The sequence below is a fragment of the Dermochelys coriacea genome, chromosome 8 (assembly GCF_009764565.3).
Source record: "Dermochelys coriacea isolate rDerCor1 chromosome 8, rDerCor1.pri.v4, whole genome shotgun sequence".
Taxonomy (NCBI): domain Eukaryota; kingdom Metazoa; phylum Chordata; order Testudines; family Dermochelyidae; genus Dermochelys; species Dermochelys coriacea.
Window position 1 is genome coordinate 73,774,856 of NC_050075.1, and position 24,293 is coordinate 73,799,148.

General features: G+C 42.0%; 1 protein-coding gene across 6 annotated transcripts in view; it reads right to left on the reverse strand.

Moving 5' to 3' along the window:
- SLC44A3 (solute carrier family 44 member 3) overlaps positions 1-19,799 on the reverse strand; it is an 86,464-nt gene extending 66,665 nt beyond the window's left edge. The window contains exons 1-8 of one of the 6 annotated variants that reach the window (XR_006273671.1): positions 19,309-19,796; positions 18,059-18,166; positions 14,675-14,817; positions 13,747-13,883; positions 6,749-6,842; positions 4,976-5,145; positions 2,416-2,505; positions 1,374-1,498 (exon numbers count right to left, since the gene is read on the reverse strand). Coding sequence is in view for 5 of the 6 variants with exons in the window: in XM_043490533.1 (XP_043346468.1) it covers positions 1,374-1,498; positions 2,416-2,505; positions 4,976-5,145; positions 6,749-6,842; positions 13,747-13,883; positions 14,675-14,817; positions 18,059-18,166; positions 19,309-19,335 (894 nt within the window). In the remaining variant the exon portion in view is untranslated. Of the gene's footprint in view, positions 1-1,373; positions 1,499-2,415; positions 2,506-4,975; positions 5,146-6,748; positions 6,843-10,242; positions 10,336-13,746; positions 13,884-14,350; positions 14,577-14,674; positions 14,818-18,058; positions 18,167-19,308 lie in introns of those variants that run through there. The other 5 variants (XM_043490533.1, XM_043490531.1, XM_043490532.1 and 2 more) reach the window with 5 other exon arrangements.
- Positions 19,800-24,293: the final 4,494 nt, after the last annotated feature.

The window sequence follows — 24,293 nt, forward strand, 5'->3', positions numbered from 1 at the left end:
TTTTCGTAAAATTATTATGCACTAAATCTTTAACACTGAACTGCAAACAACACCTAAAAGACATAGCACACTGGAAACTATAAAACAATAAACATTCACAATAGAAGTTGCTTCACCACTTTTCTAGTCTGCTCTACAAAGATGCCAGATGCTCTCAGAAGAGCCATTGGGAGCAGACGATGTATTTGGAATTCTACAAATGGCAAATACATTGCACCTGAACAAATCTGCATCCAAAGAAACCTTTTCTTTATCTTGTATTTAGCAAGAGAAGAGGTGCAGAGCCCACTGTCTGATAATGTATAGAGAATATGCAAGCAAGCTCTAGTGTATATCACAATTATATTGGTCACTTTAACACAATACAGACTGTCCATTGTGTGCAACCACATTTTCTTTTAAAGAAACATTAATGTAACTGACTCATTTCCCAACAATATATGAACTATTCACACATTCATACTGGGCTACGATGCTAAATAAGGTGAAACATTCATTTCAACAGCATAAAGTCATAGCAATCAGGTTCTGTGGTGAACAGGAAGGCAAAAATTCAGCACTACAGCTTGTGGCCAGCAAACTAAACTGCAGCACTGAGCTTCCACCCGACTGCAATGGCTGTTACCTTGTACGTGGCACAAAGGGGCATGTTGGGTCCACAGGATTCATATTTCCATGGATCCAGTGTCTCTCTGCTCACTCAACCCCATCATTAGCTTAACTGAGGATGGCCTATAGACCCACACTGCAACAGTGTGCCAAGGGCAAAAGTCCTGCAGCACAGCTGCTCTGCTGGCATCGTCCTACAGCCCTAGCACAGGGTTTAAGTTTGTGGAGAGCCTTGTACAGACTCTACATAATACAGGTGAATATCCCATAAAATGTAAAAAAAAGGATTAAATAATTATAAGCAGATCTTATCTGGCTGCAAATGGAAAGCAGAATGCACTTGAGTGCTATCCACAAAGGGATAAACTGACCATGTCATAGTTGAATCACCACCACACAGCATCAGTTACTCTCTACAATGGAGTCAAGTATCAGAGGGGTAACCGTGTTTGCCGCTTTTACAGATCCAGACTAAGAGTCCTGTGGCACCCCATAGACTAACAGACGTATTGGAGCATAAGCTTTCATGGGTGAATACCCACTTTGTTGTTATTCACCCACGAAAGCTTATGCTCCAATATGTGTGTTAGTCTACAAGGTGCCACAGGACTCTTTGCCGCATCTACAATGGAGTTTCCACTTTTCTATGTCAAGTGTAAATAAAGGAGGGAGCATGTGCACTCACATTGCTGTAATATAGTTTTATTTCAAGGTTTCAGATTACTATCTCTAACATTAAGCTCCCCAACGAAAAAATTTCTCACCGTAATCACGGTAGATATGATAGCAAATCCAAGTAAAAATTTTACATTTTCCTTTTCAGTTTCCAGTTCTATGCTTGGGTCGTTGGTGTAGTCATAGTAGAGCCACCACAGAACACCTGAGACAACTAGAACAAACACAAATCCATGAAGGTGCAGACAGTGCTTCACAAGTGACTGGCAAGCTAATGCATACATGTTATGGCTCTGATACCTTCTCCTCTTGAATTACAAATTAACTGAAGAATGGAGCAGTGTAGCACAAAGTAAGAAACATTAGGTGCAAATCAGGGGTTCTCAAACTGGGGGTCAGAACCCCTCAGGGGGTCGCGAGGTTATTACATGGGGGGGAAGGTCACGAGCTGTCAGCCTCCACCCCAAACCCCACTCTTCCTCCAGCATTTATAATGATTTTAAATATATAAAATGTGTTTTTAATTTACAAGGGGGGGTCACACTCAATGTGACACTCAAGGGGGGGGTCACACTTGCTACGTGAAAGGGGTCACCAATACAAAAGTTTGAGAACCACTGGTGTAAATGCACATATCTGTGCTCACAGAATAAAACGGTGTGGCTGGTTTGCTATTTTGAAGTCAAAGCCAACATGAAATCTGGTTTTCTTGCAGCTTTGAAGTTACAGCCTCATTGCAAATGATAAACATAACTTGTAAGACAGCTCACATTTCAGGCTTTGATCATTTTTAATAGTTCTCTCTTTATAGAGAATGCATTGTTAAATTCTCTATTTAAACTTTGTTGGAAACGTTAACACTGATCATACTCAAATCATTTGTCAAAAGAAATTCAATCTACAGACATCTATAAATAATTGAAACAAAACAAACCTCTCAACACCCTGATACTACAGCTAGATCTGCATAGTCAGATCTTTTCATCCACACAGAGAAAGGGTCCAGAATGGATCTGATTGCAGGATTGGGACCCAATTTAGCTTACTGAAGGATACCAGAGAAGAAACAGGTTTGCTGGTTTTTCCTTCAAATGTGTTATTTAAACATCCATTATAAATAAATATACTTACATAACAATCCAAACACAACTAGTGTCACGAAAATACGGACCAGAAGTGTGGTGATGAATCTGAAGGTTAAAACCATTATTAAAGAGAAGGCTGGAAAATTAAAAAAATATATATAGAAAGAGTTAACTTCAGATGACCGTTATGATCTATTTAATCAAACTAATTATTTTACAAGAAAAATTTAGTTTTTTCTACATTCCAGATTTTTTATACTTGTAAACACTGATCTCAAAAGCAGAGGCCAATAGGTTTTAAAACTGAAGAGATTCCGTTTTGACCAGAAATGTTCCAAAATCAGGCCCTAAAATGACCAGAATTAGTAATTATATAAAATAGTCAGGTTCTTAGGGTAAATTCATTACTGGTATAACCCTTGCCTTCTGAAGTCCATTCTCTCTAGGATGGATTTACCTCTGTTCTCTCATTCTGAAGCTAGTTTTTGTTAATTTCAACTTACTCACGAAACATGAAATCAAAGCTATCAAACTGATTTTTTTAATGTTGAAAATGTAAAATTACAATTACCTATTAATAACTAGTTTAATTACTTTAATACTTATAGGCATATCAAAATTTTTCAGTTTACATGAGTAAGACTGTTACCTTCCTGTACTGTAGCTGTTGCTTTTCAAGGTGCGAGTGCACATGTATATTCCACTCAGGGGTCCATGCTGAGCGCATCAAAGCCGGAGAACTTTGCCTAGCAGTACACTGATGGGGCAATGCTACCGTAAGGGCGATCTCCTCAGTCTCTCTGTTCATCCCTGTTGTTCCAATCTACTGATTCAGTATCATAGTCAGATTTCGCTCCCAGCACTGAACAGCCTGCACCTCACAGCATGGATGCTGCATGGCTAGACAAGGAACAGAACACTTTGATTTGCTTTGGATGGAAACGTTTTTCAATATGATCCCTAGGCTGCAGTATTCTACCACTACAATCCTGCATTCAGGACATTCTAGAGTAATTGTTGCACCTCCAATCCTCTGGTCCGTCTCTCAGTTTGTGGAGGGTCAATTTGGCAGTGATTCTGACATTTCATCCTCCATCCAAAGCAAATCAAAGTCTTCTCAAACTCCATGGTAGTCAGATTTCTGAAAGGATCACTTCTCTTCCCACCAGTGCAGGAAGAAATCCTCAATGGAACCTTAGCACTGTGTTGGAGGACTCATGAGTCCTCCATTTGAGCCCTTGGCAACTTTGTCTTTTGGTATAGTAGAGACAGAGAATGAGTTCTTTGTGGCCATAACTTCTTCGAGTTGAGTTAGTGACCTGCAGAGCCTTATGGCGTATACCTAGTATAACCAGTTTTTCAAAGACAAGGTCGCTTTGGTGCAACATCTTAAGTTTTTGTCTAAGGGAGTGTCAAAATTTCATCTTAAATCAGACAATATTCACCTGTATTTTTTCCCAAACCTCATTCAAGTGCTGATGAACAGTTTTTTCATTCCTTGGATGAGACACAATGTTTGACATTTTACTTTAAGGGAACTAAACCATTCCATTCATCAATTCATCTTTTAGTTTCCTTTGCAGATTGCATGAAGGATCTATTGGTCTCCATGCAGATGACTTCCAGGTGGATAACATCCCGTATTACAACAGCTTATGGGATAGCTCAGACTTCGCCTCCACACAGGTTAAGAGCTATATGACTAGGTCCCAGGGGCATCGGTCACATTTCTCAGTGGTGTTTTGACATTGGACATTTGCAGGGCTTATACATGGTTTTCTATATATACTTTAACCACACATTACATTATTACAATGGAGTGCAGATCAGATGCAAATTTTGGGAAGGCAGTCTTGAGCAGACTCTGAGCCCCACTTCCTTCTGAAACTATTTGTGAATCACCTGAGTGGAGCACACATCTAGAATCACTCAAAGAAAAGACTGTTAGTTACAGTACAGATAAGTGTTGTTCTTCAAGATGTAGGTGCAGAAGTGTATTCCACGACCCACCCTCCATCCTCTCTGCATCCGAGTCTCAATTCTTAATGTTTGGTGAAGGAACTGAGAAGGGTCAGAGTGCTCTTAAACAGCTTGGGAAGGAGCTAATGGCCAGAAGACACCATCCCTACAGGTACTGCTAGGTAAGGTTCTCTGGCTTTGATGTGCTTGGCACATGCACACTCAAGGGAAATACATGTCTGCAATCACTTGAAGAAGAAACTAGTTTCCAAGACCTCAATGGCCCCCTCAGAACGGCAAGAAAAGAGGAAATAGTATATATCATTAAAACATACCTCATGCTAGGATAAATTCTGATTTTATAACTTTTTCACCTAAAGTTTTTAATGGAGTCAGACAAAAAAACAAACAAGTGATGCGGAATAAGTTTCCAGTCTGGTTTCTATAAATCTGAATTTCATTAGTCTACTAAATGACTTGTGATGGCAAAACAGCAGTTCTCTCTTAAACAAAACAAATGTTTCTATGCAGCAAATATCAGGCTTCAATATTTTTAAAAATTGCATTATTCTTCCTACAAAGATTTGAAACATGAAATTCTATTTTAACAATTTTTTTTAAAATCTCTCTTCTATTCATAACTTTACCTAGTGCAAGGACACTCAGTCCTATTACAGTATCTCTTCCTGCCATTATTCCACTCAGAATACGATGAAAAGCATCAACTTCGTTAACCACATTTATCAAGATGGACGCAAACTGCGAATAGCACTCAGGGTTTTGTGGAACACATCGATTAAACAATGGGAAGGATTTGCTGGAAAGTTAAAAAAACAGAGGTGGGAGAAAAGATTGATTACTGGAGAGTAAGGTTTCAGATACATTCAGGGATCAATCCCGCAGTCCCAAAACAAGTGCAATTCCCAATCAAGTTCCTGAGTTTTGTTTATATATTGTGTAATGTTTGCTTGCTTTTTAGTAAAAATGAAATATGTTAACACTGCCACCAAAATAAAGAAACAGTTGCAAATTAAAGTAAGCAGTTTATGCTCAATTTGGAATATTTGGACTGAATTTTAGGGTTTCCCTGAACTATTTCAGATTGTCTCAAAACACTTTTCAGAACTTAAGCCAATATACAGAGATCATTTCACCCTACCCACTAAACTGTAGCCACTTCTGGGATAAAATAGCACGGCCAATTTAACAATGCACAGCAACACTGTACAGCAGTTTATAACGGGAAGTGAGGATCTCTATCTGATTAAAACAACGGGAGAGATTTAGGAAGGCAGAACATATTCAGCTAAATTGGAATTTGCCCAGGTCATTGTGATTTATACTCCTACTCTTAGGAAGAGAGACACAGGATCTTTCATGGCCACAAATAGTCGGCAGGTCAGTTATATTTCATCTGAAAGACAGCACGTCTATCAGCAGAGTGCCTTCATATGAGGTATTGGTTCACTATTGACTCAGGAAGAGTACCATCTACTGAACACCAACAGTGTTTTCTGCTCATTTTTGGGCTCTATTCAAATATGAACTGGGCTTGACTTGATTAATTTGCAAGAATGGATGAGATCAAAGCACAAGTTAGTATGGCTGTAGTAATAATTATAGGTATTTTCAATACACACACAAATTTTGCATGGTGTTTAAGATATTCCAACAATCTTTAGGGTGTATTAATTTAGACCTGACCAGCCTGAGAATACAAGTAGCCCAGTCAAATATTTACATATAAAAATAATGTTATTTGCTATTGTTAGCCAAGTGTCTTAAATGTATTATCCCTCTAGACTTGGCAATGCTGCACCAAGCCAGCAAGAAGGTTTTTTAGATCTCTGACAAACTCATGTGTGTGTCTAAAAGGGCATAGCAGTCCATCAGCATAGTATGCCTCCCTAATTAATAAGTAAATGGTGACTATTACTAGGGAAACAGCTTCAACCAGTTTTGCTTTTATGAGGAAGTATCACATACATAATAGAGACTGTTCTTGAGGATTTCACGCTGCAGAGAGGAAATACAGATTGTCAAAGAAATAAGCGTGAGGTGCCCTCTTTCCAATTTATTTTACGTTTCACCTCGGAAAGGTCTCTCATGCTCTTTTCTTCACTTTCCTTTGTGAAGCGGAGTAGGGAAGCATAAAGAGTCCAATTCTGTGCCTTCAGGAGGCAATGGGACTTCACTTGAGCACATGCTTAAGTATCTCTGCTGAACAGGGCGTATGAACAGTGTGTCTGTGGTGCGGGGGGTGTATAAACGTGAGAATTCAAAAATATAAAATCAAAGATATTAAACAAAGTAAAATCATTCTGATCATTATGCATCAAGTCAAAACACAAAATGGGAAGGACAGTCTTTGAAAAGTTTTCTTGAATAAACAGTGCAGTAAAACACCCTGTAATTCTTACCTTGGTGGAACTGGCAGTGTGGGACAAAGCTCAGCTGCCTTTGGATTTAGAGTGTAACTGGATATGTTCAAGTTATAAACACAAAGGCAAGAACCTATAAAAAAAAACCCCACACATAGTAACCTGTTATTAGTTCACATCCATTTCTGGGCAGAAAAAACACTTCTTAAAAATACTAAAAAGCTAAATAAATAGCACTTAATTGCATGGCTGCTCAAATCAATCGCTGTTTTCAAGATTTTATGCAGCATAATAAATATTAATTAGCAAAACTGCAGTGTTTTTCCTCACTAATTTTGTATTTAAGTAAAAACAAAAACAAAAAAAAAACCCCATGATGCTAAACACTGTTCTGTTTAGGAGACAGCTTAAAATCTTATACAGTCCAGATAAGAGTTTCATAAAATCAAGATCAAACCCCTATCTGTTCTCTACAGAGAGTAATATTTTCAGTTTTTCCGACTTTTATCACTAAATTGTTGTAAGTTGTTTTAGGAGATGCAAGTACATCCAACTGAAACACTGGAAACCCCAAATTTCACTAAACTCAGATGATTATACTATTTTCTTTTCTCTCGTTTCTCACACCTCCAGAAGCCTCCCCTTAAGGCCAAATTCAGAGATGTGTAACATGGTGTAAATTGGACTTACTTTATACCCATTTGCTGGGCAGACCAAGCTTGTTAGCCTGAGAAATTCGGCAACTGATCTAATAGAAGGTCACTCTAAAAATAAACATGCAACCAGCAAGTCCTTCAGTTGTTGCGATTTACTTTGCCACTGGAAATGGTCTTGTTGACCAAGAGTATGTAAGTTGGTATGGAACTGCTCCTCCACCTTACACAATTTCTGGCACAGTTTAATAAGTCCCAGAGTGATAGGGGAATGGTGAAAGTGACAGGTGATGGACATCGCTGGGAGTCATAGCTGTGAACCTGCACCTGGGTAGGTCAAGACTTTGCATTGACTTGGGGTGATACTGTAGTCCAGCAGCATCTTGATTGACTCAGCTGCTCTACTCAGGAATAGCACAGTTGACCTCAATCAAAGAAGGGTGCTAGAAAAGTTCTCCTGAAAATTGCTCAACCTGAACAGCCCACTGAAGCTGGGGGGCATCCTATCATGCAGTCAAAATTAAAACAAGTCTTGAAAAGTTTCCTTTGTTTCAATGTTGCAAGATGGGGACTGTTTGTATGCCGCTTAACTGTCTAACCAAACTAATGGTCCTGCCTGGTGGACTGCTTCAGTTGCTCAAGAGCTTGAAGAATATTGTATCCACATTGCAGCTCAGAGAAAGATGCGACTTGCTGAAGAGGGTCAACTGGCTGAGAAGCATGCTAGGTATACTTTCTTCTGGAAGGGACACCCACAAAATGAGCCAACACAGGAGTTGGCTTTGCAATCAGAAGGAATCGTGTCTCTTGTTTGGACAGCCTACCCGTTCTATAAATGACAGATTGAGAACTCTGACTGCCCCAAGAGGTGAATGTTATGCTTCAACAATCAGGTTTTTACACACTGACAGTGATTAACTCTGACGAGGGTGTGTCATTTTGGAGTTCAACCCAGACTAGTAAGGGGTTGTGTCACCACCTACCCTGCACCTTTGGGTGCTTTCAAAGCTATGCTTCTGTGGTTCACAGCCTTGACACCAATAGCCTGCACACAAGCATGCAGGTCACACCTGGGCTTCCACCGCCCAGTTACTATTTGTAGAATGACCTTAATACTTCCCAGTCCTGAATTTCCCCAAAATTATCTGCCAATCTGCTGCGGGCCCCGGAACTGAGTTACTGTGTTACCCTCTCTGACTCAATAAGTGAGAGTTTTGCTGCTGCTAAGCTGTATGACAACTCCCTGACACACCAGCTTGTGTGCCTTGCCAGCAAACTCTTCAGGGCTCTGCCAGCCCAAACCTTGCCCAACAGGTAACAAACAGTGAACCCCAACTCCCAAGTTCCCCAAAGATGCCTCCCTGCAGCATGCAGCCCTCTCCTGGAACATTCACAGAACTTAATAAGCTCTTTGCTCCTTCAAAGAGACCATGCAGCTCATTAATTTAACTGGGGTTTGACAAACACACTAATTTCAGTCACAGCTCTCAACTGGTTTATAGTAAAAGTAAAACAAGTTTATTTTAAAAAGGGCATAGGATTAAGTGATATCCAGTATAAGGAAGAAAGGCTACATAAAAGGCTACATACAAACAAACAAAAAGTAAAAATACGCTGAAAATTATTTGAGTCTTAGAAGCAAGTTACAATCTTTGCCTAAGCAGGTTTCTCACCAAATTAAGTTCCCAGAGACTTTAATCCCTTTGGCTGAAGTTCTGGCCCTTTGAATCCCCCAAGTGATGGACAACTCACCTATCTTTTTTGCCCTCCTTGTATCACCACAAAGTTCACTGTATCTGTCTCAAGAGCCTAGAAGGCGTCTTGCTGTTCATCCCTTCTTGTGGATTTCCTATCCTCATGCTAATTTGTATTTAAATGGGGCTTCCATTGTTTTGATTCCACACTATTGCACTATTCCACAATTAATTTACATTGGAGACAGGTAGATAGCTGCCTTTCCTCCTGTCTGGAAGAAACCCTGTTTCTCCCTGTATTTGATCACAGACTTTAAAGCATAATATCAGTGAGTATCCATAACTCCTCTGAGAGTGTTAATACATACATTTCACATGATATTAATCACCAGAGTGTCACTGGCTTTCATAAAAAACCTTATTAGATACAATTTTAGAATACAGTAATATTGTATACAATCAGTTGATTCAATTGCTTAACATTTGAGGTTCAGAACCCCGTCTTTATTGTAAAGAGGCTATCTCCCCCACTTGCTAATTTGATACCTTTTTTTAACCTTGCATGTAAATGTAAATTCACTGTCTCTGCCTGACAACCAGGCTTGTCATATAAGGAAATGACACATTCCTTTGTCTAAGGCAGACTGTGCTTATGCATTGCTTGCCAAACACATTTTAAGAACATATTTCTAGTGCATATTTATAACTTTGTTCACATCCCATACATAAGTCACACAGGAATATTAATGAGGATATATTACATGCCAACTTTGGGGAATATATCACGACTAAGGATACAATTCTGTCACGGAGGTCATAAAGATCATGAACTCCATGACTTTCTGGGACCTCCATGACTTCTTCTGGGGCAGGGCTGGAGCAGCAGACCCCGGAACAGCTAGCAAGTGGCCAGCCCTGGGGCCGAAGGAACAGCGGCCGTGGTAAACTCTGGAGCTGTTGGAGCAGCAGCCAGCCCCAGAACCTCCATTTGGGACAGTTCCTCAGATCTGTCACCCAAGAAGAATAGCTCAGGTTTGAGAAACTCCCTCACATCCTCAACAGTGAAGACCGATACAAAGAATTCATTTAGTTTCTCCTCAATGGCCTTATCGTCTTTGAGTGCTTTGCTGAGGCAGCTCATAACTTTGGCTTCGTCATCAGCTCAACGAAAACCAAGCTTACGTACCAGCCAGCAGCTCAACAGCATTACCAACACCCATCAACAAGCTTGGCAGGTACCAGGCTCCAAGCCATCAAACAGTTTACTTATCTCAGCAGCCTGTTGAACAACAAAGTGACAATTGACCACAATGTGGATGCGTGAATTAAGAAAGCCAGCACTGTATATGGTCACCTCTATCACTGAATCTGGAAGCAACATGGAATATGTCTACAGACAAAAAAAGTCAAAGTCTAGAATGCTCTTGTCCTCACTACATTTTTCTATGGGTGCGAAACATGGACCTGTTAACAATGGTATGTTAAAAATCTTGACAGTTTCTATTTGTGACACCTACAATGATTGCTGGGCAACAAATGGCAGGACCGGATTTCCAACACTGAAGTCCTGGCAAAAGCTAGTTCAGTTGGTATCTCACAGCTCATTTGATCAGTGCCCAAATGGAGATGGACTGGCCATGTAATTTGTATGCCTGCGACCCATCTATCAAAACAAGTCTTATATTCCAAATTAAGCTCCAGCAATCTTAAACGTGGAGGGCAGATTAAATGTTTCAAAAGACACCCTGAAACAAAATCTGCACAAAATGCACATTTTGAGTTGAATATTGAGCAATTGGTGATTGAGCATTAAGGATACGATTCTGTGATTTTCCAAAACCTCCATGACTTCCAAAGTGGCAGGGCTGGAGCAGCAGCCCCAGGGCCGAAGCAGCCAGGGCCAAGGGGGGAAGAGAACAGGGGTTGGGCCAGTCCCTGCCACAGGAGTGTTAGGATATAGAGTATAGGCCTTTACAGACAGGCCTGATGGGTGGGGAAATTGAAATCAAGTTTTGCTAAAGGGGGAAATGGGAACAGGGGTGGGAAAACTGGAATCATGTTTGGCTAAGGGCAGGAATGGGAACAGGGACACAGGTGTAAGTCTCTGTGGTGTCAGAGCTGGGAAGGGGGACACTAAGGAAGGAAACCGGAATCATGCTTGCTGGAAGTTCACCCCAATAAACATCGAATTGTTTGCACCTTTGGACTTCGGGTATTGTTGCTCTCTGTTCATGCGAGAAGGACCAGGGAAGTAAGTGGCTGAAGGAATAAGCCTCCTAACAAGGAGCAGTGACGGGGCTGGAGCAGCTGCTGGAGTCATCCCCAGGGCTGCCGGATCAGCAGCCAGCCCCCAGCTGCCGTAGCAGTGGCCCCGCAACAGCCCTCCTGGCAGCACTCCTACTGTTAGTCTGCTCCGCTCAGGGTATTATTAGTAAAAGTTAGGGCTTAGGTTGGGGGTTTCTGTGAATTTTTCTTTATTGCCTGCGATCTTGTCCCTGATTTTTACTAAAAATACCTGTGACAGAATCTTAACCTTAAATCACTCTACATGGTGCCACACCATAGGGCACTGTGCCCTTGACTTTGAGAGGAATCAGGCTAAGCAACCGGAAGCACAGGCCCAGGCACAGAAACGATGTGCAGCTCAATCAATACAACCAGGCAAATAGCTCTGTGGCCAGTGCGATAAATGTTCTTCCCAAATTGGTCCATGGAGCCACATAAAGACCCATTAGTAATAACTACGATTGTCACAGTCATCTTGAAAATCCAGGTGACTAGCGTCATCACCACCCATTTGCTGATGTGTAAAACAATGGAGTCTACATTGGTATAAATTAAATGCTTTGGAGACAGAAGAAGGTGTATCGATGTATATGTTCCAGAAGGGGAGGACGCTTTTTTTCTTGCTACACACTTCTCTTTGGTGTACAAGTTTCACCCATCTACATTTCCTTAGACTCATTGGATCATACTAAGTGGGAATGTAAACTATACATTATTACACGAAAGTCGAAGGGAGCCTACGGAGAATTTAAGTTGGAGCAATATACACATTGGAGGGTTGGGAAGATGGTAGAATTACACCAACTTCAGCTCCCTCTAGAGTCACCTCTGAATTTGGCTCCAATTCTCATTTTCATTAATACTGAATCTTTAAAATTTAGATTCCAAAGCTATGCGAATTTATTAAGGGAAACGAGCACAGCTTTATTTCTGCCTTATCTGCTGCATTTCATTATCATCGTCAATCACCAGTCCTCCAGACTGGAGGCACACAAATACTCTAAATACCTAAATATGGGGGTCTTGTTTTTTCCCATTAAGATAATGGCAAAAACCTTATTCATGTAAACTGAAGCAGGATTGGGCCCTTAATGATTTAGAATGGAATAAAATATCGTCCAGCCTCAGACCTAAGAACTTTAGTCCAGTATCTTCAGGCCCTCTGCTGGTAAAACACTACATTACCACAATGCTAGTGAAAAAACAACGCTTGGATGTACTCAAACCAATTAAAATGCAATATTGCCAGCTCTCTAAAGACAGTTATGCAAATTCTTTAAATGTGGATGGAGTTTCATGTAATGTAATTCAGTTATGCTGAGATTATTTAAGGAGCATTTAAGGTACGCAGCTCTTGATGTACATTAAGAAAGCATCAAATAATAATCAAATCTCAAAATTACATTAAAAAACCCTCATTGTAAATAGCTATTCTTGCCATCCAATCTACGAAAATCAAAGAGAACAATTCTCAGAGCGCTAGTCATTGCCTGCCAAATGCCAAACACTCTATTCAGCAAGCAGTGTTGGCCAGGTTTATGTAGTTTATTGTTTAAAAAAGAAAAACAAAAACAGATTTAGAATCAGAACTTCCCTGCCTTGTGCCCAGAGAACTCAAACCCTGGGATTTTTTTACAAAATGCTCTGACTAGTATATAAATGGTTTCTTAATTGTGCCTGCTGGGTTCTCCAAGGAGCATTTCAGACTTCCACATTCAGCTTTGTATTCTATACATGGATAGCATTGGGTAGAGGCCAGGTAATTTTTTGTCTCAGTTCTCTGGTATCTTGAGTATGGAGTCTTAGCTGTGTAATGTACTGCTGAGGTAGGGATCAATTTTTGCTTACTATATTTAAATGTTGAAAAGCAATGCAAAAGAAGTAACTGTTTTTGCACAATAGCTATTTGTCTGTTTATTTAGAGTATCAGAACAAAATCAAAATGAATCTACTTTGGCTCTGAAAACAAAAAACTCATTACATATAAAGGGCTCAGAGATCTGATACGTCAATGGAATAATAGTGTTTCACTATCACTTTAACTGAATTTGAAGGATCCAATTCAAAGTCAATGCAGATTTCTCAAACATACAAACGGCATCCGTTCACTAACTCCCCCTCCTCCGAACTAGTTTGTCCTCAATAGCCACCTTTCTGCTGAACAATCCAGTCCTGTGCAGAAATGCATACAACAGTTTTATACACACAAGAGATCCATAACATTTCTGATAATTAAAACATTTAAATAAGCATGAACTAGAACATGCTTTCCATTGACTTAAATAAATTAATGATGAAGTAAACATCCAATGTAACATATTTCAAACAGGAGTACATTTTATAGGATTAAAAACTGCATAACTCTTCCACACACAGATTAAGGAATACAAACTCTATTACATACCATTGTTCTTTGCAAAAAGCTGGATGTCTTCCAGAGAGTTAAGTTGCTCTTGAGGACAGCTAGATACACACAAGGTGATTGAATTGATTTTAAGGTTTTCAATATCCAGACCGCATGAATTCAAAAAGAACACATGTCTAGGAAGGAGGGAAAAAATTCTCTTTTAAGCAAGCTTTCTATTTTTCATATTATTTTGAACCTGCTCACTATCTTTAAAAACAGTACAAAACATGACAATTGGTAATGTATTCTTCCACACAAAATTGGAACACCTGGATTCTGAAGCTAAAAGTTAAAAACTGATTCTAGCACATGCTACATTTTACACTATATTTTTACCTCATCTTAAATCAGATTATAGGTCCCAAACATGCAATCAACCCACGTGGGCAGACCATTACGTCCTGGTGGAGTTTCCTGGGGTACGTAAATCCAAAGGCAGGATCAGGACTATAATTTTTGCAATTACTACTGTATAGTATTCTTGCATTCTTATTTGTATCTCTCAGCCCTGGTCTATACTGGGGGGGAAAACTGATCTAAGTTACGCAACTTCAGCTACGCGAATAACGTAGCTGAAATCAACATACTTAAATCGACTTACCGTGGTGTCTTCACCATGATGAGTCAATTGCTGCCAATTCCCCGTCGACTCTGCCTGCGCCTCTCACAGCACTGGAGTACAGGAGTCGACAGAAGAGAGCTTGGGGGCTGATTTATCGCGTCTAGACTAGATGCGATAAATCAATCTCCGCTGGATGGATCGCTGCCCATCGATCCGGTGGGTAGTGAAGACACCCTTAGTAAAGTGCCTCTATGCACTTTAGTGCCTATATGCACCAAAGGTTTATTTACTATAGATCATTTATCCAATCAACAGTGATCAAATCTCAAGTGTTCGATTAATTTAAAAATCTGATATACTTACTTTTTATTTGTCATATCCTGTCCAGAAAGAGGTGCACCTTCAATATGAGTGTTCTTCCTACCACATGTATTCCCATAGCTGTCATACCCATATACAAGTCTTTCTGCAGATCCAGCTGTTACAGCATAGCCAGTTATAAACATCTATTAAAAATACGTTATTTTTTCTTTTGAATTCATGATACACAGAATACTACGCTTTTTTTCCTTCCCCATTCAACGAATATTCCTTGTTTAACCTACATAATTTTTGCCTGGTGCTTCAAAAACCAGGCATAAAATTTTCAAACATTGTTTACACTGTAATGAATATTTCAAAGTAAAATTCACCCCTGCCTAGAAGGCCAGAGCAAAGCCTTTGGACCATGTAGGCCCTACAGAAAGTTGTCTTTAAGACCATTCCAAATGTATTATAGAACTTGGAAGGTGTGTAATTAATGCAGCAGGAAATTACAGGAAAAGAAAAAATGGTCTTGTGCTTAAAGAAGCTGAACATCCTGGAAAACTGCATTCTAACCATGAGTTCCTGTATAATGCTGCACAGGTCACTTCCACCAGACTTTTCACAGGTGTTCAGTAATTTTGTATTCCTCATTTTCTGGGTGCCCAATGTGAGACACCTGTGGCCAGATTTGCAGAAGCTCTGAGCACTCACAGCAACAACTGAGGTCAATTAGAGCTGTGCTTGAATATATAAAGTGATGTAAAAATGAAAGTACTGTACTCCTGGAGACACACATTGAATGAGAAGGATAAAAAAAGAAATATTGATTAACTAGCGATTCACTGAAGGAGGCTGGGCTCCAATGCAAAAAAAAAAAGTATGTGATCATGTAACTAAAGACTGTAGCATAATACACGTGCATAAAAACATCTAATTAAGGTTGCATAGGCAACCTTACTTATGGCATTTCCTAACTTTTGCGTGCTTGATTTTCAACTTAAATATTCTTTTAAGGAGTTTGGTTTTTGTTTTAAAAAAATGTAGTTAGTCTGTGCAGAACTGAGCCTCATCCTGCAAGGAATTAAGTACGTTCATTACTTTAATCATACGAGTAATCAGATTTGTACTTCGGTGTTCGGAGTCTAGTGATTTATATCAGCAGTTCTCAACTGGGGGGTCCAAAGCAAGGTTTCGGGGGATCCGCAAGCCCTGAGCCCATGGGCGGAGTTGTGGCAGCATAGGAGGCATTGCCCCACCCAAACTGCAGTGCCAGAGCGAGGCAGTCCCATGGGCAGCTCCATGCTCTCCCACACTACTACTCCCCTCCTGGCCAGATCAGAGGCCAGAAGCCAGAGGCGGGCAGTGTGGGGCGGTTGCTGCTCTGGCTGGTCCCATGCGGTGGACAACTGTGGTACTCTCCCATCTCCTCTTTCTGCTGCTGCTGCTGCAGGGTGCCTGGGGCTGCGGCTGCTCCCCAGCCCCCCTTCAACTGCTTGCGCAGCCAGTAAGAGCTGCCCGGGTGGATGAACCCAGCCCAGTCTGGGACCAGCAGAGCCCTCAGGGAGCAGCAACCACAGAAGGGGGTCCCTCCTGGCACACAGCCCCTAGCTATCCACTCCCTGCATCCCAAGCTACCCCCCTGCCCACACACAGCCCCTAGCTACCTGTCTCCCTGCACCCCGAGCTACCCCCCTGCCCGCACACAGCCCCTAGCTACCCCCTCCCTGCACCCCGAGCTACCCCCTGCCTGCACACAGCCCCTAGCTATTCCCTCCCTGCACCCCGAGCTACCCCCCTGCCCGCACACAGCCCCTAGCTACCCCCTCCCTGCACCCTGAGCTACCCCCCTGCCTGCACACAGCCCCTAGCTACCCCCTCCCTACACCCTGAGCTATACCCCTCACTGCACACAGCCCCTGGCTATCCCCCCTGCACCGAGCTACAAACCTGCCCACACAAAGCCCCTAGCTACCCCTCTCCCTGAGCTACAGCTCCACACACTCCTAGATGCCCCCTGCCTGCATCCTGAGCAGTTTTCATATGTTCTGAGCTGAGCCCCCCCCCTTTGAATTATACATTTTTTGGTTGCTCTCTCCCCCCAACCCAGACAGGCTGGGTGGCCTGCTGAGGTGAGTCAGGGGGTGGAGGTGGCGCTTCCTCCCCAGGGCCCACCGTACAGACCTGGCTCAAACCCTGCCGGGCCATGCCCCCCCAACTAGAAGTCAAACTATACCTATGCCCAAGCCCCTCCCCTTGGAGTTTTAATAGCATGTTGGGGTGGGGTGGGGGGGGTTCAGAAAGAAAATGGTTAAGAACCTCTGATTTATATCACTTGACTATTGTCATGCCTGAATTTTTATATATTAATTTATCTTAATATGACATTGTAAGTGACTCCATAGTTAAGGTTGCTGTGTATATGTGCATCTCAACTCTGTCACAGTAACAAAATATTTTTAGATCCAGTTTACGTGTATAGTAAATATACTTCCAGCAATCAGACAGCTACCTCAAAAGTGGCAAAAAGAGATGCAGTAGTAGTCTTTTGAAAAAAAATAAATATGAAAAATTCTGACAGATGGAAGTTACAAGTCCAACAGAACTTTATTTGCTAAGCTAGCCTATACTGCTTCCACATAGATTGCAAACTAAGACCAAAGCTCAGCACGCTGAATCTGATCTACAACTACTACTAATAAATGGCTGCTGCAAACATTAAATGATTACAAAAGGGTATGCCAACATGTATGCGCCAATAACATGCACTTCCAGATCATGAAACCACCTGAAACACAGCCAGTGTGAATAAACACTGGATGTCACCACAAATTTGTTTCAAACTAAAGGAAATCATAATTCAAATGTGAATAATAAAATATATCACAGAGAGTAAGCAATAAGAATAATGAAAGAATAAAATTGCTGGATACCACCATGGTTTGACATGTCTTAGATCTACATGTGCATTAAACACAGGGTGGCATACAAAACTCATCCTGCTTCTCAAGTCAGTTTAGTTTATAAAGTGTGCCAGAGACTTATGCAGAGTTCTTTTGCATTAATTGTAATTTTTTAAAAAAGATGTCAGAAAATTGAATAGGCTATGATTACTAATTTGCATTGTGGTAATGCCTAATGGCCCCACTGTCCTAGACATTGTACATAAACATAACAAAAAGACAAACTCTGCCCCAAAGATCTTGTTCTAAATACAAGATTATCATCTTGCCATTGGATTCTTGCAAGCACCTGGTCGAAGGGTCTGTGTGGAGCTAAACTGACTTCATTGTGGCTTTGTGTGAGCACAAAGTTCTCCTATCTGACCACAAGATCAAGGCCTCATAATTTCTGCAGTGAGGTCATCTGAATTTTGATACAGAATCACTTTAAGCTTATAGTAGTTCTACGTAAGATTTCTCTTTCAACAGATAGCATGCTTACCAAACCAGCCCAAAAAAGAAAGAATAAAATCAACCAGAATACATCTGTGCATTTTCTATAAATTAGAGGTCTCCATTCTCTTTGTCCAGAAATCCCATTTACAGAAACCTAAAATTAAAAATAAATTTTAAGTGCAATTAAAGTTATAGTTCTTAGTTTCAAACATCTGAAAAGCACTGAAAGAGTAACTTAGCGTGCACAAAATGGCAAACATTTGGCAATTTGTGTATTCTTAACGATAGCCAATTTATTTTACGTGTACTGCGCAATATTACTATTTTAAATCATCTAACTGTCCTCCAAATAATGGAGACTACTTTAGAGTGCAAGGAAAATGGGACACATCCAGACAAATGACAGCTATCCACACGGACACCAACATCTGGAGACGACTACCTACTCCGGCACAAGACCTGGCCCACGAGTACCCCGAGGGGTGCTTCCATGTGACTATACTGGGCAAAGAAGAATTGTCGAACAACTTTAAGCCAGCACATTCTCTCCTCCTTTTTTCTAAATACTTCCCCCCCCCCATGTAGTGAGTGAGTTTGCGGCTTCTTAGCCTTTTGGACTCACTCAAGTGTCATATGAATCGTTTAGTATTCGACAACAGCTCTATCGGGGGGCTGTATTTCTGTGCCAGCCAGGGAATGGACTCGATTTAGCACCAGCGTCAATGGAGTACTCTGGACTGGCATGGCTGTAGCAGACATCAGAAGCTGGCTCCTAACAGGTCTTTCCCATCTCGGACTACTAGCGAGGAGTTGTGAGAGTCCTAGAGCGGGAGGAAGCCACCCAATGACCCCGAAGCTCCAGGTAAATGGGATCTCCGTTAGCAAGGGCTAAAACCCGCACAGAAAGAAAGCGTTGGCGGGGGCGGGCAATGCCGTCCCTGGCTGGGGAGCGAGGGCCGCTGCAGAGCCAGCGGAGACGAGGCAGGGAGTGGGTTGGGCAGGGGATTCCCGTGCTCTCCACCTCAGGGGACGTGAGGTGGGTGCCCCTGGCTCGCAGCCTTCTCCCTGGACCGTGCCACAGACGCTCTTGCGGCGGGAGGGGGAGACTTTACCTCCCGGGCGGGAAAGGCAGCGGCTCCACACTGCGGGCGGGCCACCAGCCTGTCGCTCCTCCGCGGGGCTTGCAAGCTGGTCAGTGCAGCCCAGGCCCTTAGTGCGTCCCACGGAGGAGCTGAGCGGGGCTGCGGCTGCTGCCGGCCGCGGGCGACCTTCCCGAGCGGACAGCGGGGCTCTTACCCGGTACTCGCCCCAGCAGCACGCCATGCCGAGCGGGGCGCCGCGCCGCGCCGCGCCGCGCTGGGTCCCGCCTGGAGCGGTGCAGGAAGTGGAGGGCCGCGCTCGGAGCTGGCCCGCCCGCCAGGCGTCCGGCTGCGGCGCCGTGCCTGGGGCTCCGGCGGCGGCGATGCGGTGCGGCCCCTCCTCCCTCCTCCCAGCTCAGCGCGGGGCGGACCCCTGCTGGGCGGGCCTCACCCCCTGCAAGGGCCGCTGCTCGGCTCCCAACCCCCGGGCAAGTGGCACCCCCGCCTGGCGCGCCCTGCGAGCCTTTCCCCCGCACGCCTCCCTCCCCGGGGAGCGTGTCCCCCGTGCAGGTAGCTGCACAGGTGCCCGCCCGAGCGTGGGCGGGAAAAGGGCCATCTGCGGGCAGAGCTTACTCCCCTGCTGGGGTTCAAGCTTCACACAGTCGCTTTCGCTGGCTAAGGGTTGGCATTGTACAGGCGCAGCCAGCGACACCAGAGTCCGGCTGAAATCAGAGCAAAGCCCCAGCACAGACGTGCCTGTTCCTCGCCCCCTTCAGGGCGTATCCGAGTTCAACCCTTTCAAATGAGATGTTAAATTGAGGTACTTAAACCTCTGCAAAAGACCTCTTAAGCCTTGTCTACATACAGTTTTTGCATCCATTTAGAAACCGATACCGTTAAATCAGTAAAAAAGAAAGGAGTACTTGTGGCACCTTAGAGACTAATAAATTTATTTGAGCATAAGCTCACATAAACACCACCCTATATCGGAAACCTACTGACCGCTATTCCTACCTACATGCCTCTAGCTTTCATCCAGATCATACCACTCGATCCATTGTCTACAGCCAAGCGCTACGATATAACCGCATTTGCTCCAACCCCTCAGACAGAGACAAACACCTACAAGATCTCTATCATGCATTCCTACAACTACAATACCCACCTGCTGAAGTGAAGAAACAGATTGACAGAGCCAGAAGAGTACCCAGAAGTCACCTACTACAGGACAGGCCCAACGAAGAAAATAACAGAACGCCAATAGCCCTCACCTTCAGCTCCCAACTAAAACCTCTCCAACGCATCATCAAGGATCTACAACCTATCCTGAAAGACGACCCATCCCTCTCACAGATCTTGGGAGACAGGCCAGTCCTTGCTTACAGACAGCCCCCCAATCTGAAGCAAATACTCACCAGCAACCACACACCACACAACAGAACCACTAACCCAGGAACCTATCCTTGCAACAAAGCCTGTTGCCAACTCTGTCCACATATCTATTCAGGGGACACCATCATAGGGCCTAATCACATCAGCCACACTATCAGAGGCTCGTTCACCTGCGCATCTACCAATGTGATATATGCCATCATGTGCCAGCAATGCCCCTCTGCCATGTACATTGGTCAAACTGGACAGTCTCTACGTAAAAGAATAAATGGACACAAATCAGACGTCAAGAATTATAACATTCAAAAACCAGTCGGAGAACACTTCAATCTCTCTGGTCACTCGATCACAGACCTAAGAGTGGCTATCCTTCAACAAAAAAGCTTCAAAAACAGACTCCAACGAGAGACTGCTGAATTGGAATTAATTTGCAAACTGGATACAATTAACTTCGGCTTGAATAGAGACTGGGAATGGATGAGTCATTACATAAAGTAAAACTATTTCCCTATGTTATTTCTCCCCCCATCCCACCCCCCACTGTTCCTCAGACGTTCTTGTTAACTGCTGGAAATGGCCCACCTTGATTATCACTACAAAAGGTTTTCCTCCTTTCCCCCTCCCTTCCTGCTGGTAATAGCTCATCTTAAGCGATCACTCTCCTTACAGGGTGTATGATAAAACCCATTGTTTCATGTTCTCTGTGTTTGTATATAAAACTCCCCACTGTATTTTCCACCGAATGCATCTGATGAAGTGAGCTGTAGCTCACGAAAGCTTATGCTCAAATAAATTTGTTAGTCTCTAAGGTGCCACAAGTACTCCTTTTCTTTTTTGCGAATACAGACTAACACGGCTGCTACTCTGAAACCTGTTAAATCAGTGTATCCCCCTAGTGTGGATCAAAACGTGCCTACTAATGCAAATGCACTTAATCTGATACAGAAGTATCTGCATTAGGGGGTTGCACTAGTTTAACTATATCAGTTCACTTTAACTGTAACAGTTTCTAAAGTTACATACACTGTATAGTTTGTATAGTAACATCAAGATAAAAAACTGTGTTTAGACAAGCCTCGTTTAAACCAGGCTTATATTAGTTTAGCTTGCATTAGTAAATTTACAGGCAAAGGTAAACCAAAATAAGCCACTCTTAAACTGAAAAAAGAATGTCCACACAGGACTTTGCATAAATGGTTTCACTAAACAGTTTAAATGGTAGAAGTTCATGTACTGTCCATGACCTGTTCCTCCATTAAGCCCAACCTGGTCATGTCCCTCTCTGGGTAGGATGTCCTGCCATTTAGAGGATGGTCACCCTCTGGCTCAGATTGACATTGGCTATTTTTGCATTATTTTCTTTGGCATCCTAACGTCTATTTGTCTTCTGCAGTGTTCCCACCATCATAATCTTTTTGATTGTAACCAATCCCATACTGATTTCACATCCTACTCTCCTTCTAACTTCTTCCCTTGTCTTAAAGTCATTCTACTTTATACCTGCCATCTTTTGAAGAACTCTCATCTCTACTGCCTCCAGCCTTTTGATATCTGTTTCATTTAATTCAGCTACTTCCAGACCATGGAGTAATCTGTTAGAACATTGGTGTGATAAATTTGTACTTTGGTATCAAATGTTAATTTTTTTCTAGAGTTAAATTCCTTATCTTACGCAGATGACATCCTTCAACTAGCAGACATATTTGAATTAATGATGATATTTTTTGCTACCATGGAAAATTGGTGTAGTTGACTTGGACTTGGAATAAATGCCAAGAAAATGAAGTTGTTGCATCTTGGAAAATGGACAATAGACGAAGTGTTAAAATGCAGTAGTGGTGATGTCATAAAACAAGTAGAATCTTATGTGTTCCTAGGAAGCTTGATTAGTGCTGACAGGTTCTATCAGGGACAAGGTTAAAAGGAGATTTACCTTAGCTACAAGTGCTGCACAGAAACTGACAAAATTATGCATTGATGAAAACATTTAAGAATAGGATTATGAAATGAACTTGCCTTCTGGTGAGAAATCAGCCCAACACTGTATTTTTCTCACATAAATGGAGTTTGTCCACTTGTTAAATGATGTTCTTTTATTTCATAATCTCCATTGGCATTACATGAGAAAAAGTGTCCTGTTATTAAAATGAAATTGTACCTTATGCCTGTAAAATTTGAACTAAATTTTATAACAGTATTGTTGGAGGGAAAGTGAGCAAGGGAGGGTTTTTCCCACAGTTGGCAGTCATATCCAAATGTACAGAACTACTAGGATAAGATTCAAGACAAATAACTCAGGTAATGGAACTCGTGTTGCCCAGCAACCTGCAACTAATCTTGCTGGATCTACTAATGAATAAATCTTTTAAACAATAACATAATGTAGTACCCCAGTAAGACATTTAAAAGCCTGATCCTGAAAACACCTACACACATGAGGAGTCCCAGCAGCCTGCTTAAATTTCAACGTAAGTAATTATATTCTCTCTACCTATATTACACTGCTAAACTCTAGATTGCATTTTCTTACCCATAGAACTCAAATATCAGGGTCCTATGGGAACAGCAACCAGGAGTTGTTGAGGGCCAGAGCCAGTACAAAGGCACAGGTACAAAGGTCTTGCAAATGGGAAGCAATCAGATTTTGAGCCAGGGCCTGTTGCCTATTCCACATGGTGTAGGAGCAGATATCACTAGTAACAGAACAGGGAAGAAAAGAAAAGGAGTACTTGTGGCACCTTAGAGACTAACAAATTTGAGCATAAGCTTTCATGAGCTACATCTCACTTCATCAGATGCATTCGTGTAGCTCATGAAAGCTTATGCTCAAATAAATTTGTTAGTCTCTAAGGTGCCACAAGTACTCCTCTTCTTTTTTGCGAATACAGACTAACACGGCTGCTACTCTGAGAACAGGGAAGAGGTAAAGAAGTCCTTAGAGAATCCCCTTGCTTTTTTTTTTTTTGCAATGCAGAGTGAACCAGGCCATGGGTATCAACATAATTAATAGATGCTCACAGAAGAAACATAAAAGTAATAATAGCTAAGAGGTGAAAATATCTAGCCCAAATGAGATGGCTCAGTCTCACTTTAATTGTTGCATAGATATAATACCAAAGAACATGCAGCTCAATATTGAGCCTGAATAAGCATTTCTCATAAGAGAGATGGATGCAGTGGAACTGCTATCCACCTGCTATTGAATCATGTAAGTGGACCCAAGATAAGAAGATTGTTAAAGGAAAAATATGCCCATTTGAGAAGGAAAACTATGGGAAATTTCCTGAATCCTTTTGGAATAGCAAAGGGGTATTTCACTTTTCCAAAGCCTCAAAATGGTTTTGTTTGAATAAATCAAATCACTTTCTTGACTAGTGCAAAGACTCTGGGAATCCTTTTAAAAATTCATTTGACAAGGGAGGTTCTCAGTCCAATCTTACAGCACATGTCTTAACTGTATCTGAATCCAGTATCCAATTTGATATCCAAATGTGACATTTCAGCATGTGTCAGAAATAATCTCATTGCAGCATTCTGGATCAGTTTATGTTAAAAAGATGCCAGTCAAGTTGCAGAAAAAGTTACAGTCCAGTCCAATACAGTCCAATACATCCAGTCTGAATGTGATATTCTGTATTAAATCTATGGGATAACTATTAGAAATTGGATGGCTGTTTACAGTAAGAAGCTTGTTTTTTTATTTCAGAACAAGTAACTGATTGGCAGCCTGGTGGCCATTGGAAGTGCAGTTCTGGAGAGCTAACTTTGAGCTAACTTTGAGTTCATTCACAGTTGTGCTTCCCAGAGTTT